The 20,669-nt window shown below is 47.3% G+C and overlaps 1 protein-coding gene across 9 annotated transcripts in view; it reads left to right on the top strand.

Moving 5' to 3' along the window:
- Prkar1b (protein kinase cAMP-dependent type I regulatory subunit beta) overlaps positions 1–20,669 on the top strand; it is a 131,554-nt gene that overhangs the window by 10,953 nt on the left and 99,932 nt on the right. For 2 of the 9 annotated variants that reach the window (XM_004629584.2, XM_023713413.1), the window contains exon 2: positions 10,455–10,652. In XM_004629584.2, coding sequence (XP_004629641.1) covers positions 10,476–10,652 — 177 coding nt within the window. In that variant the 5' untranslated portion in view covers positions 10,455–10,475. Of the gene's footprint in view, positions 1–9,443; positions 9,591–10,014; positions 10,066–10,443; positions 10,653–20,669 lie in introns of those variants that run through there. The other 7 variants (XM_023713411.1, XM_023713409.1, XM_004629582.2 and 4 more) reach the window with 6 other exon arrangements.

The following is a 20,669-nucleotide window of genomic DNA, read 5'->3' as shown; positions in this document are numbered from 1 at the left end:
AAACTAAAAATGCAAGCCTTCGGCCATCTAACCTTGTTTGCTTTGCATTTTTTATCCCCTAGCCACACCAAGTGGGCGTTGGAAGCCATGTCCCTTTCTCTAAAGACTCTATCCTGTCCAGTCAAAAACTCCCCTTCTCAGGTGGACCCTGTCAATCTCCAGCTACAGACCCTCCCACAATCTTGGGACCTTAAAAACTCTGATCCTGGGAGCCCTTCTCACTAGCCTGCTCCCATACTGTGAAGTTGTTACCTTGGCTTTTGCTTTCAATAAACCCTCCTCTTATTCCTGAGTGTCTCAATCAATTCTTTGTTCAGGATACCAAAGACTTTTTTTTTGAGACAAGGTCTTACTATGTAGTTCAGGCCGGCCTCAAACTTACAGTGATCCTTCTGCCTCTCCCTCAGCCTCAGGAGTACAGGCATATGCCACCACACCTCACCCCCAAAACCTCAGAACAAACCTGACTTCTACCCCAGTCCCTTCATGTAATCACAAAGTCACCCTTATCAGAATGGTTAGGGTCTGAACCAAGGAGACAAGTATCAGCAAGGACATCAAGAGATCTCCAGCTCATATGGTAGGGATGCAGGAAAACATGCTGGAGGGCCCCCCAACGACTGAAGGAAACAGGATCAATGACCTTTTCACCTACCGGCTCCACTTGCTGAAGGGAAGTGGTGGCTGGGTCCAACCTGAGAGCTGTGTGTTTACTGGTGTTTTTTGTTTTTCTTTTTGTTTTGCTGTACCCAGGATTCGACTCGGGGCCTTCAACTGACACAATAAAGCTACACCTCTAGGCCCATTCTAATTTTTTAAATTTGAGACAGGGTGTTCCAAATTTGCTAAACTGCCTAGGATTTCCTCAAATTTTGATCCTCCTGCCTCAGTCACCTGGAGTGTTGGGGTCCTGGTATGCACAGCCACACCCTGCTTAGAACTTCCTTTCTAAGGCTGAGCTATAGTCCACCACAAGCAAAGACCACATTCTGTGTATCCATTCATCACCTGTGGGTGTGTGTTTGAGTGGTTTCTACATGTGACCATTATGAACAGGGCTGCTAAGAACAGGAGCACAAGCTGGGTGTAGTGGTACATATCTGTAAATCTCAGCACTCTGAAAAGCTGATGCAGGAGGATCTTGAGTTTGAGCCCAACCTAGGTTTAGTGGACTGCTAACTGGTGGTCAACTTGTTACACCCAGCTGAACTGAACTAGTGTGGTTCTGGGTGTGGGAGGCCCATCTGAGGATTGCTGCTGGCAGCATAAGAGGCAGAACTGGAGGAGAGAGGCTGTTGGGGAAGCTGTTGGAGCTATTGGAAACTGCTGGTTCTCTGGGCTATTCTGCTGGAGGACTTTAACATGCTGGCTTTCCTGATGAACTTGGCTGTTCTTGTTAGAGGAAGAGCTCAGGACCTGGTCACTGAGAATGGCTATAGTTCACTTTGGGGTAGCTTTGGCCCTCATCTTTAGCATTGCTTCCTGGCTCTGGAGATGCCTCATGGAAAAGCTCATCGAGTTGGCTTTCCTGATAGGAACTCCGCTCTGCTTGTCCTCTGAGCTCAAGACCTCACTGTTGCTGAGCATGGCTGTGGTATTTCTCGGGATCTCTGGTTCTTATCTTGAGTGTTGCTTCTTTCAGATCCCTCAGCCTACTAGCACAGACTTTTTAGCTTCCATCACTGACATTTGGGCCTTTCCAACAGAGATCCGTGAAGCTGGCCTGCCCGAGACATTGTCATGAGCTCTAGGCCTCCAGTTGGACTTGTGGGAGGCATGGTTATGGTCTGTAGGTCTTCAGCTGGTCTCATGCAGGACATTGTCGTGGGATCTAGGCCCTTAGCTGGATTCTTTGGTCTTTGTGGACAGATTTCCTGCACTTTGTATGTGATTCTTTGGTGATTATAAAATAATCTAATAAAATGTGTCCAGTATTATATTGTTCCTCTTGAAAAAGCCCCAAACCATGCCACTCAGCAACTTAATCAGACTTTGTCTCAAAATAAAAAAAAGTTTTCGCTTGGTGAAGTTAGCAATAAGAGATTTTTATTTTATTTTATTTTATTTTATTTTTGTGGGACTGGGGCTTGAACTCAGGTCCTTGCGCTTGCCAGGGAAGCGCTTATTCTACTGAGCCATCTCCCTGGTCCTAATAACAGAAAAATTAACACTATGAATTCTCTTACAGGTGACTGGAGTTGTTGACCTTGTGGCCTGGGCTCAGCTTTCTTCCTGCAATCCTTGATGCGGGGGAGTCTGTTCCAACCCCTTTGAGGATGGGATGGGACAGTGAGAAAGAAAAGAAGGAACCTCTCTCCTTCCCTGTGCACTCCCAGCAGAAGGGTTTTGCTGAAAGTGGGGAAATGTTTTAATTCCAAATCAAATTGCACTTTTTTTTTTTTTGTCTTTTTTTTTTCTTGTGGTACTGGGGATTGAACTCAGGACCTTAGGCTTGCCAGAGAGGCGCTAATACCCTTAAGCTATCACCCCAGCCCTTTTTGGTCTTTTTGAGACATAGTCTCACTATGCAATTCAGGCTGGCCTTGAGCTCATTTTGTGGCTCAGGTTGGTCTGCAAATTGCAACTGTCCTCTTGCTTCAGTGTCCTCAGTGCTGGGATTACAGGTGTGCACCCCCACACCTGCATGTTTGCACTTTTCATTGTATTTGGTAAGTACTGGGGGCATCATGACTTGACATTGGCTTTCCATCTGAACATAGCTATGGAACTTTTAAATTATCCATGTGTGAGCTACAGTGTAATAGAACTATCTGCATTTATATCTGTCACTCCCTGTACTACATATATTTTAAAGAGTCACAAAAATGCAGGGACAGAAGGATTCCCAAGTTTCTTCCAAAAGTCTTGCCTGTCTAATGTCTTGGCTACGCATATTTAAAAATGTGTCACTTAAGCCAGTACAATAAACTAATTTTAGCAAATAACTCTTAGTTCATGCATTGTTTCATTTGGCAAGTGTCTATCAAGCGTAGGACATTTCCAGACATTCTTCTCAGTACTAAATAGGAAAAGATGGGTCAGGGCTAAGGAGATAGCTCAGTAGAATAAGCACTTGCCTGGCAAGCGCAAGGGCCTGAGTTCAATCCCTGATTCCACAAAAAACAAAAAAAGAAAAAGAAAAAAAAGAAAGGAAAAGATGAGTCAGGGTGGGTGCAGTGGCTCCTTCTCTAGGAGTTGGTGGTCTAGTGTGAGACAGTATTGGGTCAGTTGAGAGGCAGATGCTGGGAGTGGGACTTGAGGAGTGGGGAGTCCTTAGCTAGGTACAAAAGGGGTTGTTGTTCCAAGCCAGGGTCATGGCCCTGTGGATAGACATCATGAAGTGAGGGGACAGGGAACATGGGCCAGTCCCTTGAGGCTGTGAGGAAGGTGTACAGGAGTCCAGGACACGGAGACAATGCAACAAGCAGCCATAACTACTTACCTGGATGGGGGAATAGGCTGTGACTGACGCACTGGTGGGTGGCGTGTGTGGATTGGAAGTAGCTTTGTAGACAGCACTGGTAGAAGCTGGCCCTAGATTCAGGGTTGAGTGGGAGGGAGCTCTTTGGAGGGCTTGTAGGTGTCTGGCTCAGATCTCCAGACAGATGGAGTGTCCTTCACAGAAGTAGGGACACTGGCAGATGACCAGGTTTACAGAGGAGAGCACATCCCTGCTTCTAGGTCTGATGGCCTTGAAGTAGGTTCTGATTATGCAATGCTGCTTAAAAAACCACCCCAAACAGTAAGGCTGTGAATAGTAACTTTTATGAAGCTTACAGATTCAGTAGGTCTTGATGTCCTGTGGGGGAACATCCAGGGACACCTGGACACTGGACACTCTTGGACCACCTGTCAATGCTTGGCCCCTTTCCACAGGGCCACTCTGGGCCCAGAGGAGAAAGCAGGCAGTACTGCACTACCCTTTGCATCTGGCCTTCGGAAGACATAGTGTCATGCAGCCATCCTTGCAGGCACAGTGCTGAGCGCCAGGAAGGTTTGCAACAGCCTCGGCTGTGCTGTAAGCCAGTAGGCTGGGCCAGTCACTGTGCACATCTCAGATCAGCACCCAACCTGGGACTCCTCAGTGGGGAATGTGTGGCCTGAGGACAGATGTGGCCTCTGCTCTTCAGAGGCCAGTGGAGTACTGGGCCAGGTCCTGATCTGGGTGACACATGCAGTTCCTTCCTCAAGTAGATGATGTCTTTGGTGTCACACTGTAGTGACTGGATCACAGTGTTCTGCAGGGGCAAGGAGCATGTTCACCAGGGTGGTGGAGCCAGTCTCCATTCTGAAGAACCTCTACTTGAATTACTGGGCATCTGGTGAAACCATTTTCTTTTTAAAAATGGTTTTTATTAGTGCATATTTGAAGTACATGATGTTTAGATTCATCATAGGGAGTAGGAACATGGACCTAACATCTTAACACTTTTTATTCCCTTCCCTCCCTCCATCTTTAGATCACCTTCCTATTTGCAAAGTGTTTCCTGTTGTCTTTTATTTTGTTTTTAAAATTATTTATACCTTGAGTTTCTCATGTAAATTATGTGCTATTTAAACTCACGTTTCTGAGTTGATTCACTTAACACTGTGTTCTCAAGGTGCTTCCACCTTCCTCAAATGACTCAAATTTATCTTTCCTTGGGGCACAGTCATATTCCATTGAGTATAAGTACCCCATTTCCTTTATCCATTCGTTTACTAATGGACATATAGGCTGCTTTGAAGATTTAGCTGCCTTGAGTTGTGCTGCTATGAACAACGGGTATGCATGGATCATGTGAAACTGGGATAAGAGGTGGGTCTTGATGCCCCCAGCCTGGCTTACAGCTCCTTGTAAGTCAGTGGCAGCCTCCTGTCTCCTCTAAGCCATCCAAAATCTTTTCAGGAGTTTGTGTCATTGATATTACTATTACTACCGCCACTGTTACTTACAGTGCCAGGGATTGAACCCAGGCATTTGCATTGAGCTACCTCCCCAGCCCTTTTTAAATTTTGAAACAGGGACTTAGTAAGCCTCTAATTTACCTAAGCTGGGACAAACTCACAGTTCTATCCGAGCCTCTCAGAGAACTGGAATTACAGACATGCCTCCCAGGTTAGGTGCGTGCTTTTAAAAGCAGCATGTTGTTAGTGTGGTTTTAGTGTGTCTGTAGGAAACATTGAAAATCGTGAGTGCTTGAAGTTCTGTGTCTTTTTGAGAAAGATTTAAACATTTTAACACAGAAGAAATCAGTTAACTGGTTTTGAGTGGGTGATTTTTATGTGTGGCATAACATTAAAATATATATTCAGTCACCCAGGAACTAGTGAGTCCGTCTTTTCTTCTTGCTCAAATATATAGCTCCCCTCTCAGAGGCTACCTCTGTTATTGATCTCTACAGGGCCCTCCAGAGGTAGTCTGTACCTGAGTAAATGATTTCTCCAGTGCCCTTGTCAAGGCAACATTGTCTGATATTTGAATTTTTTGTCTGCTGATAGGTAAACAGTGGTATCTCTGAGGAGGTATAATTTGCACTCCCATTTTGAGCAAAGTTGGGTATCTTCACACTAAGTTCACTTTCTTGTGAATCTCTATCTATATCTATATCTATATCTATATCTATATCTATATATCTTATTCTGTCTTCCAGGTTATGTTTATGGCTACTTTTTTTCTGTAGTAAAATATACCAAGTTTTACATTTATGGCTTCTGGATTTTGTATTATGTTTCAAAAGTTTCCTCTACTCCAACATTATATGCTTTTCAGCTTTTTGTCTATGACTTTCACAGTTTCCAAGTTTACCATTAATTCTTTTTTTTTTTTTTTTTTTTTTTTTTCGAACCAGGGATTGAACTCAAGCCCTTGCGCTTGCAAGGCAAGTGTCTATTCTACTGAGCCATCTCCCCAGCCCCTATAATTAATTCTATGATCCATCCGAGTTATACCTGTAAGGAAGAATATAGAGATCCTACTTACATTTCCTGGTTGGCTTCCTACTTCCCTCCTAACTGCTGAGTTCTTTCTTCCCACTCAGACAATACCACATTTATCAGATACTGGATTTGGGTTTATTTCTGAACTTTGGTTCCCTGTTTGTTCTCTCACGTGGCAGACTTGTGCTATTGAATTTTTTTCTTACAGTCTGACAGGTAGACTCACTACTCACACACTTCTGCAGCCACCTTCTTTTCTCTCTCCAGCCTAGACCTATTACTGGACTCTTTCACAGTTCTCTCTTGAATCCCTTCTCTGTGGCTGTGCATCAATGACCATAGATGACCATCAGTGACCACAGACTCAGTGACCCAAAGAGGCACACTCATTGTCTCCTGGTTTTTGGAGTCTCCAGGCCATTGGTTGTGTCTTCCCATGGTGGGGATCAGTGTCAGGGCTAGGGTCCCAGAGGCTCCCCCAGGGCGTCCCAGGCTCAGGGCTTTGTTTACAGTATCACTGCCTGCAGGCTATCAGATGTGGCCACACTCAGTCTCTTGCTACTTGCCCTGCAGGCACCAGCTCACCAGCTCACGTGTCAGTAGGTTTAAAACCAGCCAGAGCTCTGCGTGGTGACACTCAGCTGTAACCTCAGTACTTTAGGAGGCTGGAGCAGAGGGAGTGCAAGTTTGAATCCAGCCTAGACAATTTAGTGAGACCTTGTCTCAAAAAAGGGCTGGAGATGTACCTCAGTGCAAAGGTCTTATTAATCCCTAGTACCAGAGTAACACACACACACACACACACACACACACACACACACACACACACACACACGGCCAGGGAGAAACTCCAGCAAGGTGGACAGTATAATCCTATGTAACCTAATCACAGAACACATGTGCATTGTGCCTCCATCACCCGTGTGGCTCATTGGTTAGATACAAGTCATGAGCCCTGCTGTGCTCAGGAAGGGGCCACTGGGGTGGGAATCCTTAGAGGCTGGGGTAACATGGGGAGCAAGACCTGGATCCCACAACTGTCCTGGAGTCTGCCTACCATACCAGGCACTGTTATCTAGGAAGACTTCACTGAACTGTGCATCCCAAACCTACAGAAGGGGGAAGTCCCTCACTGATGCTTCTGTAACCACTTAACAAAAATAAGTAAGAAGCCAGGAATGGTGGTGCATGCCTGTAATCCCAGCCCTTGGGAGGCTGAGGCAGGAGGATCCTTGTGAGTTCGAGACCAGCTTGTGCTACAAAGTGAGCTCAAGGCCAGCCTGAACTGCATAGCAAGACTCTGTCTCAAAAGGTTGAAAATAAATAGGTAAAAAAAATAAGGCATGACAGTCCATGCTTAGTTGGTGTTTTCAACATAATAAATAAGACAGAAATTAAGCCAAAAGGAATTATTTATTTGGAGACAAGGTTTTGCTAAATTGTCCAGGCTGGGCTTAAACTTGCAAATCCTCCTGCCTCAGTCCTAAATCCCAGAGTTCTGAGATTATATGTGTGTGCCACCATGCCTAGATTTTGTGATGAGAATAAATCTGTTCACTTAATGGTCCTTGAGTCAGGACTTGGAGAAAGTGAAAGCCCTGGGAGCTGGAAAATGCAATATCTCTTGAAATGTTTAAAGAATCTGTGTCAGCACATAGGATAGATGCTGCCTGTGGTGGGCTGGACATTCCCAGAGGAGGTGTCTGGGACTTTTACTGGAACTTTTCAATAAATGATTGGGACTTCAATTAATAATTAATTACTGGCACTTTTGAATGGATAACCAGATCACCTGCTGCTTTTTTTCTAAAAGGATGCAGCTGCCTGGACAACCTGCAAGAGCCAGAACTTGTCCCTATCCAGGAGGGTGGTAGCCTGCTGCAGATGGTTACATAGTATGTGACCCAGCCCAGGGAGGGACATTCTTGATGTCCTCAGTTAAGGGCAGTGGCTGCTGATCATACCCTTAGCTTCCTTGCTTGACTGTCCTCACCAGGCATTTATTTTTAAATTTATTTATTTAATTAATTTTTTTTCTTTGTGGTACCAGGGATCCAACGTGGGATCTTGTGCTTGCTAGACAGGCAGTTATGCCACTGAGCTGTATCATCCGCCCTTCACTAGATATTTAATATATGGAGATCTTGTACATCTATCTGTTCATGGGCTAGATCCATTTTCATGTTTCAGCTGCAACCAGCAAAAAGCAAAAAATCATTGGCTTAGCAATAAAGTATTATTAGGCTGAGTGGGGAGAATATCTGAAGACAGAAGTGGGTATTTGGGCATGGTCCTGGCCCCACGTCTTGTTACGTCTGTCTCTGTCACTGAAGATCAGACGGTGAATGGGACATTTGAAACTATTTTCCCATGGTGAGGCCACAGCAGAGGCCAAGGAGCCTCTTGGAGGTAAACAGAGGTCTGAAGGTGAGGGGTCTGCTCTGGGGAACTGAGTAGTCTGGTCTCAAGTGAAAGGCTAGTGGGAGCTGCCATCACCATGGGGTGAAGAGAGGGGCTTGGTAGAAGCCACCTCTGAGTAAGGCCTGGTCAGGAGCTCTGTGTCAGGAGAGATGATCTCTGTGCTCATAGGGGGTGCATCAGATAGGAGAGCTTGTCCTTTGAGGTCAGCCAAAGGGGGACCCCCACATTCCTCCCAGGAGAGAACCTCTGGGGATCCCACAGGAAGAACGCTGATTCTGGAACACTCTATTCCCAAAGCCTGAACACCCTCAATGCCAGGCAGGTGTCACTCTTCTCACCAGGCCACCTAGAGGAGGCAGCAGGAAGTGAGCAAGCGGGTGGGGGAGGCAGGTAGCCCCTGCAGTAGCTGTGGGTTGGAGCTGCAGTGTGATGTGATTTGATTCAGGAGAGGTGGAGAATTTCTGAAAAGGACCCTCTTCTGAAGGTATGTCCCTGGACAGGGCAAGGGTGGGGCACCAGAAGCTTCTTCTTTGACCCTGAGCCAGGTCCGTTTGTCCTTCTACTGGTAGGGAGAGGTTGGCCAAGGACCCTGGGCATGTGTACCCAGGCGAATGAGGATACATGAGGGGCAGGGGAGACAGGTACCTTTGGACGGGTATGCACAGCTGAGTGGGGAGAACAGGTGTGAGACACTGAATGCTGTTAGGTAAGTAAAGATTGTGGAGTGTCCTGCCCACCTGTTCTCTTTGGGTTTGGATTCTCATTCTGTCTGTCTGTCTGTCTGTCTGTCTGTCTGTCTCTCTCTCTCTCTCTCTCTCTCTCTCTCTCTCTCTCTCTCTCTGTCTGTCTCTGTGTGTAACCCAATCTCTTCCTGGCAGGTCTGGGCCTGTGGGTTAGGAAGCTATTAAGCCCGGGTATGGGGGTGCCCAAAGAGCAAGGTGGGGGTCCCCTGGTCATGCTGGGCTCTTGTGAGCTAAACACACAACGTGGGTAACTCTAGGCTTCCACTGAAGGAGAGTGGGTGGTGAGAGTTACAGAGGGGCTGCGGGGGGGTGGGGTAATAGGTTGGTTGCGTGCAGGCCGGGTGCGCAAAGAGCCGGTGGCGCGCTGTGGGGGCGGTCACAGGGCGGCACCGCTGCAGTGCGGGGACCCGCTCGCCGCGTCCTCGCGTCCCGCGTCCCCGCGTCCCCACGTCCCCGCGACCCGCGTCCCCGCGCAGTCGCTTTCGGCCTCCGGCGCTGAGCATCCAGGTACGCGGGCTGGATTGGGGTCTGCGCGGGTTCTGGGGTCACATGGAGGCTCGGGCAATGGGGATCCCTGGCTGCAGTGTCCCCCCACCCCCGTCTCCACCCCCCCCCCTTCCTTCTTCATCCCTGCCTCGGGCGGAGAGCGAAGCGGCCGCAGAGGAGCCAGGCCCTGGTCTGGGTCTGGAAGGGGGGTGGGCCCGTCGGCGGAGTGGCCAGGCTGAGGTCCGAGTGGGGAGCACAGGGTCTGGGGGCGCCTTCCGAGCGGTCTGGAGACCCGGGCGCGTCTGAGCGGGTGTGGACCTGGCCAGTGTGACTCACCCGGGCGCGGGGCGCGCACGGCTATTGTTCTTCACCGCCCCCCAAGCTGAATTTCCTGTTTTCCTCCTTGTGTTTCTTTTCCTGTGAAGCAGGCCACCTCAACCTTGGCCATCATCCCATCCCCGTCGCCCCGGGATCCCTCCCCGGTCCCCCTGTGGTGGTAATTACATTTCACACAGGTGTTCCTAAGGGGGGAGGGGAGGCCATGTATCACTGGGACCAGGCCCTCTGCCTCTTTTTCCCCACAGATTTCTTAGAGATGCTTTAGAAGGGGCTTCTAATTGCCCACCAATTTTGTTTGCATCTTTTCCTCCTCTAAAGAATCTGCTCTGTGGTGAGGCTTTGGCGGCTGGCACCATATAGCAAACAAATCATTCAGCCTGCAAGTGGAAAGATCTGTGATGAACGCAGAAGAAATGACTAAAATATGGACCCGACCGCCAGTCATGCCTCCTTGTTCTCTGCCCTCTGCATTTGGTGCAGCCCAGAGGGCAGTTGGGGACTTCCTCAGGCCCTCTTAAAGCCTTGTTGTTTTCAGTTTCTTAGCAGGAAGGAAGAAAACGCCTGGCCATGGCCTCCCCGTCATCCTTCCCCTCAGAAGAGGAGGACAGTCTGAAGGGGTGTGAGCTGTATGTCCAGAAGCACAGCATCCAACAGGTGCTCAAAGACTGCATCGTGCACCTCTGTGTCTCCAAGCCTGACCGTCCCATGAAGTTCCTCCGGGAGCACTTTGAGAAGCTGGAGAAGGTCAGTGCCTCCCCTGCCCCCACCCTGTGCCCCTCTGCAGGTGATCTGGGGCCTGGGCAGCAAGCCCTTCCTTTCTCCTGTCCTCCTGGAGAGAGGGATGGATGCCAGGGGAATGGTGTGTGGGGTCCTCCCAGAAGAAAGGGAGCCAGGAAGATTTGGGTGTGACTCATCCCGTTTGTAGTTAGGTTCATTTTGACCACAGATCTTACTTCGGTGTCCAGGGGGCTCAGGGAGTCCAGAGCCATTATGGAAAGTGACAGGTTTTAGGTAATACATGGGGTGCACTGGTTTTTTCAGCTTGGGGGATAGAAGTAAGGACCAGGTCTTATTATAGATGCCACCAGTAGTTGGGATAAGAGAAAGCAGCTGCCAGCCTCCCAGGTGACCTGGGGCCATGGGCCAGGCTCCAGATGTGTCTGGTGGGGAACACACTTCTCAGCTCTTGTCTGTGAGCAGAGACCCTGTGATTCATTCTTCCTTCTCCTTATCCAAGTCTCTGCTTCCTGAGGCAGGGACAGGAACAGGGGCAGGAGGTTGGATAGGAACACCCTGGCTCCATCACCCCTCCTGGTTGGTGGCCACTTAGTTCTTCTCCCAGCTCCCTCTCCGACTCTCCCTGGGTGTCACCTGGGGCTCCAACACTTGATGTTTTTTTCCCTTCAGTACTGGGGATTAAACAGAAGGTCTCAATAAATGGCTAAATTGCTCCGGCGGGGATTAAACAGAAGGTCTCAATAAATGGCTAAATTGCTCCGACTAGGCTTAAACTTGCAAGCTCTGCCTTAGCTTCCCAGAGTGCTGGGATTATAGGTGTGCACTGTCCCATGTTCCAGTCTCTCATGGGGACCACATGGGATCACATGGACTATGTGGAAACATGTTCAAGGTAAGGTCTGCTATTAAGCTTTGGTGAATGTATGGGGGTGGCCCACACATTGGGGTTTAGACAGAGCCCTGTGATCACATGACCCTCAAGCAAAAGGGTAAATTTATTTCTTTGTGTTAAGACAGTCCATCAAGAACCAGCCAAGGCTGGAGAGATAGCTCACTTGAATAAGTGCTTGCCTGGCAAGCACAAGGGCCTGAGTTCAATCCCCAGCTATGCAAAAAAAAAAAAAAAAAAAAAAAAGAACCAGCCAAATAACTCAGTGGATTAAAGAGCCTGCAAGCAGGTGCAGAGGCTGGGCGTTGTGCCTGTAATCCCAGCTCTTGGGAGGCTGTAAACAGGCGGATCACTACGAGTCTGATCTAATAGTGAGACCCTGAACAGCCTGTAGACCCTTCCGTAAAATAAAAAAAAAAAGACAATCCATCAAATATGTACATATGTATGTATGTATGTGTTTATACAGTGTCTCACTATGTAGTGCAGGCTAGCCTTGAACTCACTTTTGTAGCCCAGGCTGGCTTCAAACTCACTGCCGTCCTTCTGCTTCAGCCTCCCGAGTGCTGAGATTATAAGCGTGTGTCACCACGCCTGACAAAAACAAACATTTTAAACATTTTAATCTACTTATTGAAAAAATTTTGGGAACTTCAAAAGTAAAAAGACAAAATAAAAAATCTGCATCCCTCCTACCTCTTTCCCCCTCAAGTGCTGTGCTTTTTAAAAAGCAGTGTTTTTAGTCATGCATAGTCATGTTGCAGATACCTTTTTTTTTTTTTTTTTTTTCTGAGACAAGGTCTTATTCTGCAGTACAGGCTGGCCTTGGACTCACTGTGTAGCCTGGGCTGGCCTTAAACTCCCAGTGATCCTCTTGCTTTAGCCTCCCGAGTGTTGGGATTACAGGTGTGTACCACCATACTTAGCTAGGAAGTACAGTTTTATATTTTGTGGGTTTTTTTTTTTTTTCCATTCAAGTTCTCCATAGACCTCACTTTCAGTGACTGCATAATGTTTTGTGGAGGAGATAATGTTTTTCAACCTTTCCCTCATGATTAGATAATTGCATCATTTCCATATTCCCCACTTCTACCCTGTACTGGGGATTGGACCTAAGGCCTTCAAACTGAGCTACATCTCCAGTAGTTTTTTGTTTTATTTTATTTGTGATAGGATCTTGCTATGTAGAACAGACTGGTCTCAAACTCAAGGCACTTCTGTGTTCTGTATTACTATTTGTTATCACACCTACCATCTTTTTATGTTTTATTTTGAGACAAGGTCTTGGTAAATTGATAAGTTGCCCGGGGGGGGTTTGAATTTGTAATCCTCTTGCTTCAGCCTCTCAGAGTGATGGGATTATAGGCATGTACTACTATCCCTGGCTTCTAGGATTTTTTTTTTTTTTTTTTTTGTGTATATTTTAGGTAAAGGTATACAGGATGTTCAGGGTCTCACTGCTAGATCAGATGTGTTGTGATCTGCCTGTTTACAGTCTCCCAAGAGCTGGGATTAGAGCTTTGCACCACTACGCCCAGTCTCAATTGCAGTCTCAGCATGCCCCAGCAGTGGGGCCGGCAAGGCAGGCCCATGGATCAAACCCCCAGCCCCTGTGCCTGCGTGTAGGCGCTTTAATCCACTGAGCTATTTGGCCAGCCCTTCTAGGATTTTTTAATATTAAAAATTATGCCATATTGGTATATCTGTCAATAGATTCCTCTTTTCCCCTGTATTTAGTATTGTTTGGGATGGCCTTTCAGAATGGAGATTCCTGGGCCAGGATGGTCTGTGGTATTTATAAGCTTTCCAACGCTGACACCACTTCATACTTCCATCACCAGAGGAATGGCTGTGAATTTATCCACTTGGACAGCTTTGGCTGTCTTAATTTCAAAAGCCTTTTTTCCCCCTGTAGTTACTAGATGACGATGGCCTTGTGGCCTGGACCCACCTTTCCTTGGTTGTGCCTTGTTTTGTCCCATTCCCAGGCACAAAAGGAGAGAACCCAGGATTGGGGAGGGTAGCACTTTTGTATCCTGTCCATGGAAAGAGAGCAGTCAGGCAGGTGCCCAGGAGGCAGATGACTGTGTGTCCTGTTCCATCTCACACCACACCCTTGTTGGCACTGCAGTTACTTCAGCTGGCTGTTCACTCACAGTCCCAAGCTACACAGCTGGTCTCATAGGCCCAGTGGGCCCAGCGGGGGCCTGAGGCAGGTCTGGCTCGACCTAGGTTTGGGTGGCAATGCAAGAATAACAATGTGGCTCTCAACAGGGGAGAATTCTGGCTGGTATATTGGGAATGTGTTTGTCACCTAGTAGTTGGGGTGCCACTAACCATTTTGGGTGGTACCTGTCTCAGTTACTCTTCTCTCGTTGCTGAGACAAATACCCAACACCCAAAATGAAGGAAGGAAAGGTTTATTTAGCTCATAGTTACTGGAGATTTCAGTCCGTACTCAGCTGGCTCCAAGGCAGACTAGCACATGGCTGAGGGCAGCAGTTCATGGTGAAGGAAGGCAGCAAAACAGCAAAGGGAGGAGTAGAGGCAACAATGGCTACAGAGAGGAAGTCTGTCTCTCTGTCTCTCTTAAGTTGCATTCAGGCTATATGACCCTGGTAAGTATAGTACTCACACCCATAACCCCAGCAGTACTAAGACCCATAATCCCAGTGGATCATGAGTTGATCTCAAGCTCTAGAAGTCTCTGCCTCATGTCTGCATGAGGCTTTGGAGGGACAACTAGACCCAAACTATGACTGTGCCCTCTAGACAGAAGTTATCTAGTTTCAGCTTCCCAACAATGTAAAGCTTGAGAAGCCCTAAAATAGAAGCCCTGGCCCAATAGTGTGGAGGTTGAGAAACTCTAGACCCCCATGGTATGGGTGACAAGACTTGGCAAGAGTCAGAGGCTGGGGAAAAGCGTGGGTCATAAGGAGAAGCCAGAAGGACACAGCTCATGGAGACCGGGCTCTGGGGGTGAGGGTACGCAGACGCTCAGAGAGCAACATCCAAGCTAGGAGACACACAGGAGCCCAGATGCAGCTGTGGCAGGTGTTAAGGCCAAGGTGACAGGTTGCTTCTGGAGGGGTAGAGATGGATGATCTGGGTGAATTGAACCTTCTGTTTTGAGACATTATCCAGGTTTTGCTGCTTGATGGATGTGGGTGAGGGAAGAGGCTTGCAGCATGAACCTGGGGTCCTGCTGAGCTCCTGAGTGGAGCAGGTAGCATTGGCTAGGAAAGAGGCAGTGAGAAGAGCAGGACTAGGTGGGAAAAATGAGTTGGCAAGGGAGCAATTGGCTGTGGAATCCAACCTGGCAGGAAGAGCTGAGCAAAGTTAACTTTCACTCATGCTGGGAACTGACTTTTTCCTACATCTGATAGGCGGGGCATGAGGACCAGGAGAGGTTCTCTGGTTTTTCCACGGCAAGGTGGCCAGGGGGATTTGTTCTAGCCCTGTTTCTGCATTGAGGATTTTCCTACCAGAGACTGAGCATCCTTATCTGGAATGCTTCAAACCAGACATGTTTCGGATTTTGAATTTTTGGATCCAGGATGTTCAACCTGCATTTAGCAGCCAGGGAGTTGTGTGTGTCCTTCTTTCATGAGCATGGTGGCCCATGGTTGCTGGTTTTCACTGGCTGCCTTAGAAGGGTGCCATGGTTTGGGCAGCATAAAGAACAGAAATTTACCTCCCAAAATGTAGAGGCTGTAAGTCTGAGATCTAGACCTTAGCAGGGTTGGCACCTTCTGGGGACCATGTAGGGTCTATTCCAGACATCTCCCAAACCTTTGGTGATTACTGGCAATCTTGGTGAGTAGATACACCACCTGATCTCTGTCTTCCTTTTCACATGGTATCTTCCTGTCTCTGTGTCCAGCACCCTTAGGTCCTCATCTTAATTGATCACCTCCCTAAGGACCCTATCTCCAGAGGCTGCATGCTGAGGCACTGGGGAGAAGACTCCAACAGTTCTGTTTCGTGGTCACATTTCCCATGTCATAGTTGTCCTCTCCCCTGATCCTGGTAGCAAGACTCACACATGTCACTTTTTTGTCAAAGGTGATGCCAGCAATAATATGCATGCTGTGCATCAAGGTGCCAACAAGGATAGTGTCTCCAGGCATGATTGTGTGTTATTTTAGCTTTCTTCTTCTGCAATAGCTCTTGGGTCCATACTTTGGAGGCTGTTTGGGAATTCTCTGAGATCCTGTGCCTACTTTAGTGTGTGGGTGCATTTTACTAAGCACAATGTCCTTTTGCTTTGGAGAACTCCTGATCTGAAATCCCAACACACAGAGGGTCCATTAGGGCCCTGAAGACCACAGAAATCTTATTTCTTGGGATCTTCTCTTGACCAGTGGGAAGGAGTGGGATGTTTGTAATGGGATCAGGAAACTGTGTATTTGAGTTCAGCCGGGAAGGGCCATGGGCAGGAGCCTGGGGGCACTTCTTGGCTTCTAACAAGAGTACGTAGGCCATAGTAAAGCCGTTGGAGAGGGGTTGCTGGCTGTTGCCCAGCCTGCTATGTGTATGACACCCAGGCCCCAGGGTGCTGCCCTGGCCAGATGAGCAATGCACTGGGTTTTGGGTCTGGGTCAATGGACCCTTCGCGTCTGTGCATTTCAGGCCACAATTAGTGGAGACTTAGGGTGTAAGATATTCCTTAACCACTGGCAAAACCACTCTGGAGCTTTCCCACCAAGTTGTGGTCTTTATGGAGATCATGTAAAATGATAAAAATCTTCAACCCCAAGGCCTTTTTACCAAGATGGCACCAAAGGCGAAGAAGGAAGTCCTTGCCCCTCCCAAAGCTGAAGCCCAAGCAAAACCTTTGAAGGCCAAGAAGGCCATGCTGAAAGGCATCCACAGCCACAAAAATAAGAAGATACGAATGTCACCCACCTTCCACCATCCCAAGACACTGAGGCCCCGGAGGCAGCCCAAATACCCTCGGAAGAGTGCCCCCAGGAGAAACAAGCTTGACCACTATGCCATCATCAAGTTTTCCATGACTACAGAGTCAGCCATGAAAAAGATTGAGGACAACAACATGTTCATGTTCATTGTGGATGTCAAAGCCAATAAGCACCAAATCAAACAAGCTGTAACGAAGCTCTATGACATCGATGTTGCCAAGGTCAATACCCTAATCAGGCCTGATGGAGAGAAGAGAACATATGTTCGACTGGCTCCTGATTATGATGCGTTGAATGTTGCCAACAAAATTGGGATCATTTAAACTGAGTCCAGCTGGCTAATTCTAAATATATACTTTTTTTCCCCAGTTTAGAAAAAAAATCTTCAACCTTGATAGTAATGAATTTTAAGCCCTATAGGAAAAAAAAAAAATCCTTCCATTAGAAATAGACCAGTTTTTCTCACTACCTGTATACCATCCCTGTTTTCTGGGGATTTTCCATATACACACTATGTTAGTCAGCTTTCTGTTGCTGTGGCAAAACACCTGAGAAGCCCAAAGGAGAAAGGGTTGGTTTTGGCTCAAGTTCTCAGAGCGTTCAGTCCGTGGTTGATGTACTGTACTGTGGGACCATGGTGAGGCAGAGCCCCATGGGCACTTGCCGCAGGCAGATGGGAGGCACAGAGAGATGGAGAGACAAGAGGCGCAGGGCAGGGATAAGATTTGCCTTTATAAAGCTATAGAAGGAAAGGGAGGAGAGGAGAAAGGGCTATAAAAAGAATTGAGATGTGTTATGTACATATACTAACTGCCCATGATGAATGTGATCATTATGTACTGCAAGCATGTGCTGATAAGCAAAAAAAAAAAGCCTTGCCCTTCCAGGCTACACCACCAGTTACCCACTCCTCCAATGAGGCCCCTCTCCAACTGTTTGTACCACCTCTAAATAGTCTGTCTAGATTAATCTGTTGGTGAGATCTGAGAGCCCATTCCTTCCCCAAAGCCTCTCTATATACTGCTGTGTTGGGGACCAAGCTATAAACAAATGCTTGTTGGGGGGACATTCCAGGTCCAAATTATAATTTTAATATATACTGTACATATAATTTTAGCATGTATACATTTTTGTTCAGTTTTTCTTTTAACACTTTACTATCATAAAATACATGTAATATTTACCATTTTGGGGTGTACAGGTTGCTGGCATTAATACCTTCATATTCTTGTGGACCCTTCTGAGTGGTATCCTTATGGTGTCTGATAGTTGTGAAATATTCTGTCACATGGATGTGTTACAATTTTTATGTGTTGTAATGGCTTCCAGGTTTCCCCCTACTTCACAAACACCCTGTGTTAATGAAATTATATAATGGAAAGGAGCACAGACAGAGAAGTCTCTGGAACAGTCTCTGCCCAGGGGCAGAATGTCTGATGTCATTATGACTTTTTTTTTTTTTTTTGTATTTAGTGCAGGGTCTACAGGGTCTACAGGGTCTCACTGCAACGGATTGAACTTGTAGTGATTCTCCTGTTTTCAGCTTCCCAAGTGCTGGGATTACAGTCACGCGCCACCAAGCCTAGTCTCAATTGCAGTCTCAGTGCCCCCTGGGGGCGGGGCTGGCATCACAAGTTGGGGATTGAACCTGTGACTCCTATGTCTGCCTAAACAGGCGCTTTAATCTGTTGAGCTATTTGGTCAGCCCTTCTTTATGACTCTTGAACCAAAAGATCCACGCCCAAAGGACTAGGTCCAGGGTTCCCCAACACACACCAATCCCTCTCCACCACTGGCTCCGGTAATAGCGGCGAACGTTTAGCTGTTTTATTACCTCATGTTTGGTTGGGAGCTTTCCTCTTTTCCTGGTAGAATATTGTTTCCTAGAAACTCTGCCTTAGTGCTGGTTTCCTTCTTTCCATTGGTCAGATGATTGGATGGTCTGGACCAACTCTTTGGTTTGTAATAAAATGACAAGAATACATTGTATTTCACTTCTGGAATGCACCTACACCCCTCAGAAGGGGAATCAGACTTTTTGTGGAAGTGATTACTGACGCAGGCAGATAATTGTTCCTGAGGGAAATGGGTCTGCAGTGGATTGTCACCTGAGTCTGGTACCATATGGAGCCCAGCATGGTTCTTGATGGCTTGCCCCAGATACTACTCTTGATGACCATACCTTAGAGCTGACTGGATTGGCCTGTTGGGAGAAACTCACTTCTACCCACCAGTGCTTGGGAACCCCGGCTTCTGGATCCTGTGGAGGTTGCTGGGGCTGCTGAGATGGGAGTGATATGGTTCCAGCTTTTAAGGGGGGCAGCAGATTCACACTGTGATGGATGAGGTTGTGATGCCACTTTGAAGTACATGTACTATGTGTTGAGCAGGCAAGTGTGGATTTCCCTTAGGAGGGAGGGACAGGGATAGCTCACAGAGGGTCTTAAGTGGACATAGGGAATGGTGTGACAGTGACCAGACTGACATGGAGCGGGGCGGAGGGCTGTCAGGACAGTGGGGCAACATGTGCAAAGTCCCAGTGTCATTGTGGGCCTGGCACTGTGATAAAATAGGTGCTGGAATCTCTGGGGTGATGTGGAGGGTAGGCAAAGGGGCCCCTGGTGAGGGGCAGGGCATGGAGGTGTGAGCTGGAGTTTGGGCTTCTCCTGGTGGCTGTGGAAGGAATTGATGTGATCAATGCTTTTTGAAACAAATGCATAGGTTGCTCTCCGAGTACTGGCCATACCTTGCATTCTGGGAACAAATCCTATTTGCTGTGTTAGATGACTTTCTCACCATATCATTAGGTTTTATTTGCTAATATTTTGTTGAGGATTTTTGCATCTTGGTTCATGGGGGATATTGGTCTGTAGTTTTCATGTTAATAACTTTATATGGTATTGGTGTCAGAATAATGCTAGTCTCACTAATTGAGTTGGGAAGTATTTCTCTTCAGTTTTTTGGAAGACGTTGGGTAGAATGGTATTTCTGAGCCCAGAGCATTTTTTTTTTTTGAAGATTTTTAAATCAAGTCAATTTGTTTAATACCTATAGGATTAGGAGCCTGGGAGATAGCTCAGTAGAATAAGTGCTTGCCTGGCAAGTGCAAGGGCCTGGGTTCAATCCCCAGTTCCGAAAAAAACAAAACAAAACAAAACAAAAAAACCACCCTATAGGATTATTCCAGTTATCCATTTCTTCTTGAGTGGGTTTTGGTTGTATGTTTCTTTCAAGAAGTCAGTCTAGGGCTGGTGAGATAGCTCAGTGGACTAAACACCTGCTTAGGCAAGTGCAGGGACCAGGATTCGATCCCCTGCACCACGTGCCCACGCTGGCCCTTCCCCTGGGTGTTTTGAGCCAGCTACCAAAACCATGCATGGTGGTGCATGCCTGTAATCTCAGCACTGAGGAGGCTGAAAACAGGAGGAACACTACAAGGCTGAGCTATGTAGTGAGACCCTGTACCAAAATCATTTTTTTAAAAAAGTCTACTTCATTTGTTAAACAGCATATGGACATTGTTGTGTCACTTTCTTCATCAATGAGACAAAGTACATGGCATCCTCAGTTTAAGAAGGGAGAGATAAGGCATTCCCAAAGGCCCTTGAACCACATGATCAGGTGTAGTCACAGCAGTGACCCCACTTCTTGGTACCAAATTCTGTCTCAGTTACTTTTCCCTCATTGCTGGGACAACATACCTAACACCCCAAATTAAGGAAGGAAAAGTTTATTTAGCTTACAGTTTGTAGAGGGCTTAGTCCATACTCCACTGGCTCCAAGGCAGAGTGGCCCATGGCAGAGGGCAGCAGTTCATGGCAGCGGAAAACAGCACAGGCAGCAAGAGCAAAAATGGAGGAGCAGCAGCGGCGGCAGAGTCAAGCCCTTCTCCCTTCCTTATACTGAATTCAGGGTGCCCACCCCAGGGCAGGTGTAGCACGCACACGCATAATCTCAGCATTGGATCATGAACTAATCACAAGCTCTAGATATCCACCCTGTGACTGCATGAGGTTTTGCAGAGACAACTAGGCACAAACCATAACAGAGAGGTTTATCTTGGCTAGAAACTGAAGGTTTCAGTCCAGACTTAACTGGCTTGGAGGAAGAATGGCAGAGGGAAAGGGCCTGGGTCGTGGGCAGCAGCTGCTCATTGCTTGGTGGCTAAGAAGCAGAGTGTGGAGACAAGTAGGGAGGGACACAGACCCTTCC

The sequence above is a fragment of the Octodon degus genome, unplaced genomic scaffold (assembly GCF_000260255.1).
Source record: "Octodon degus isolate 3935 unplaced genomic scaffold, OctDeg1.0 scaffold00031, whole genome shotgun sequence".
Lineage (NCBI taxonomy): Eukaryota > Metazoa > Chordata > Mammalia > Rodentia > Octodontidae > Octodon > Octodon degus.
The sequence above is the reverse complement of the archived record's forward strand: the minus strand, read 5'-3'. Positions and strand labels throughout refer to the sequence as shown.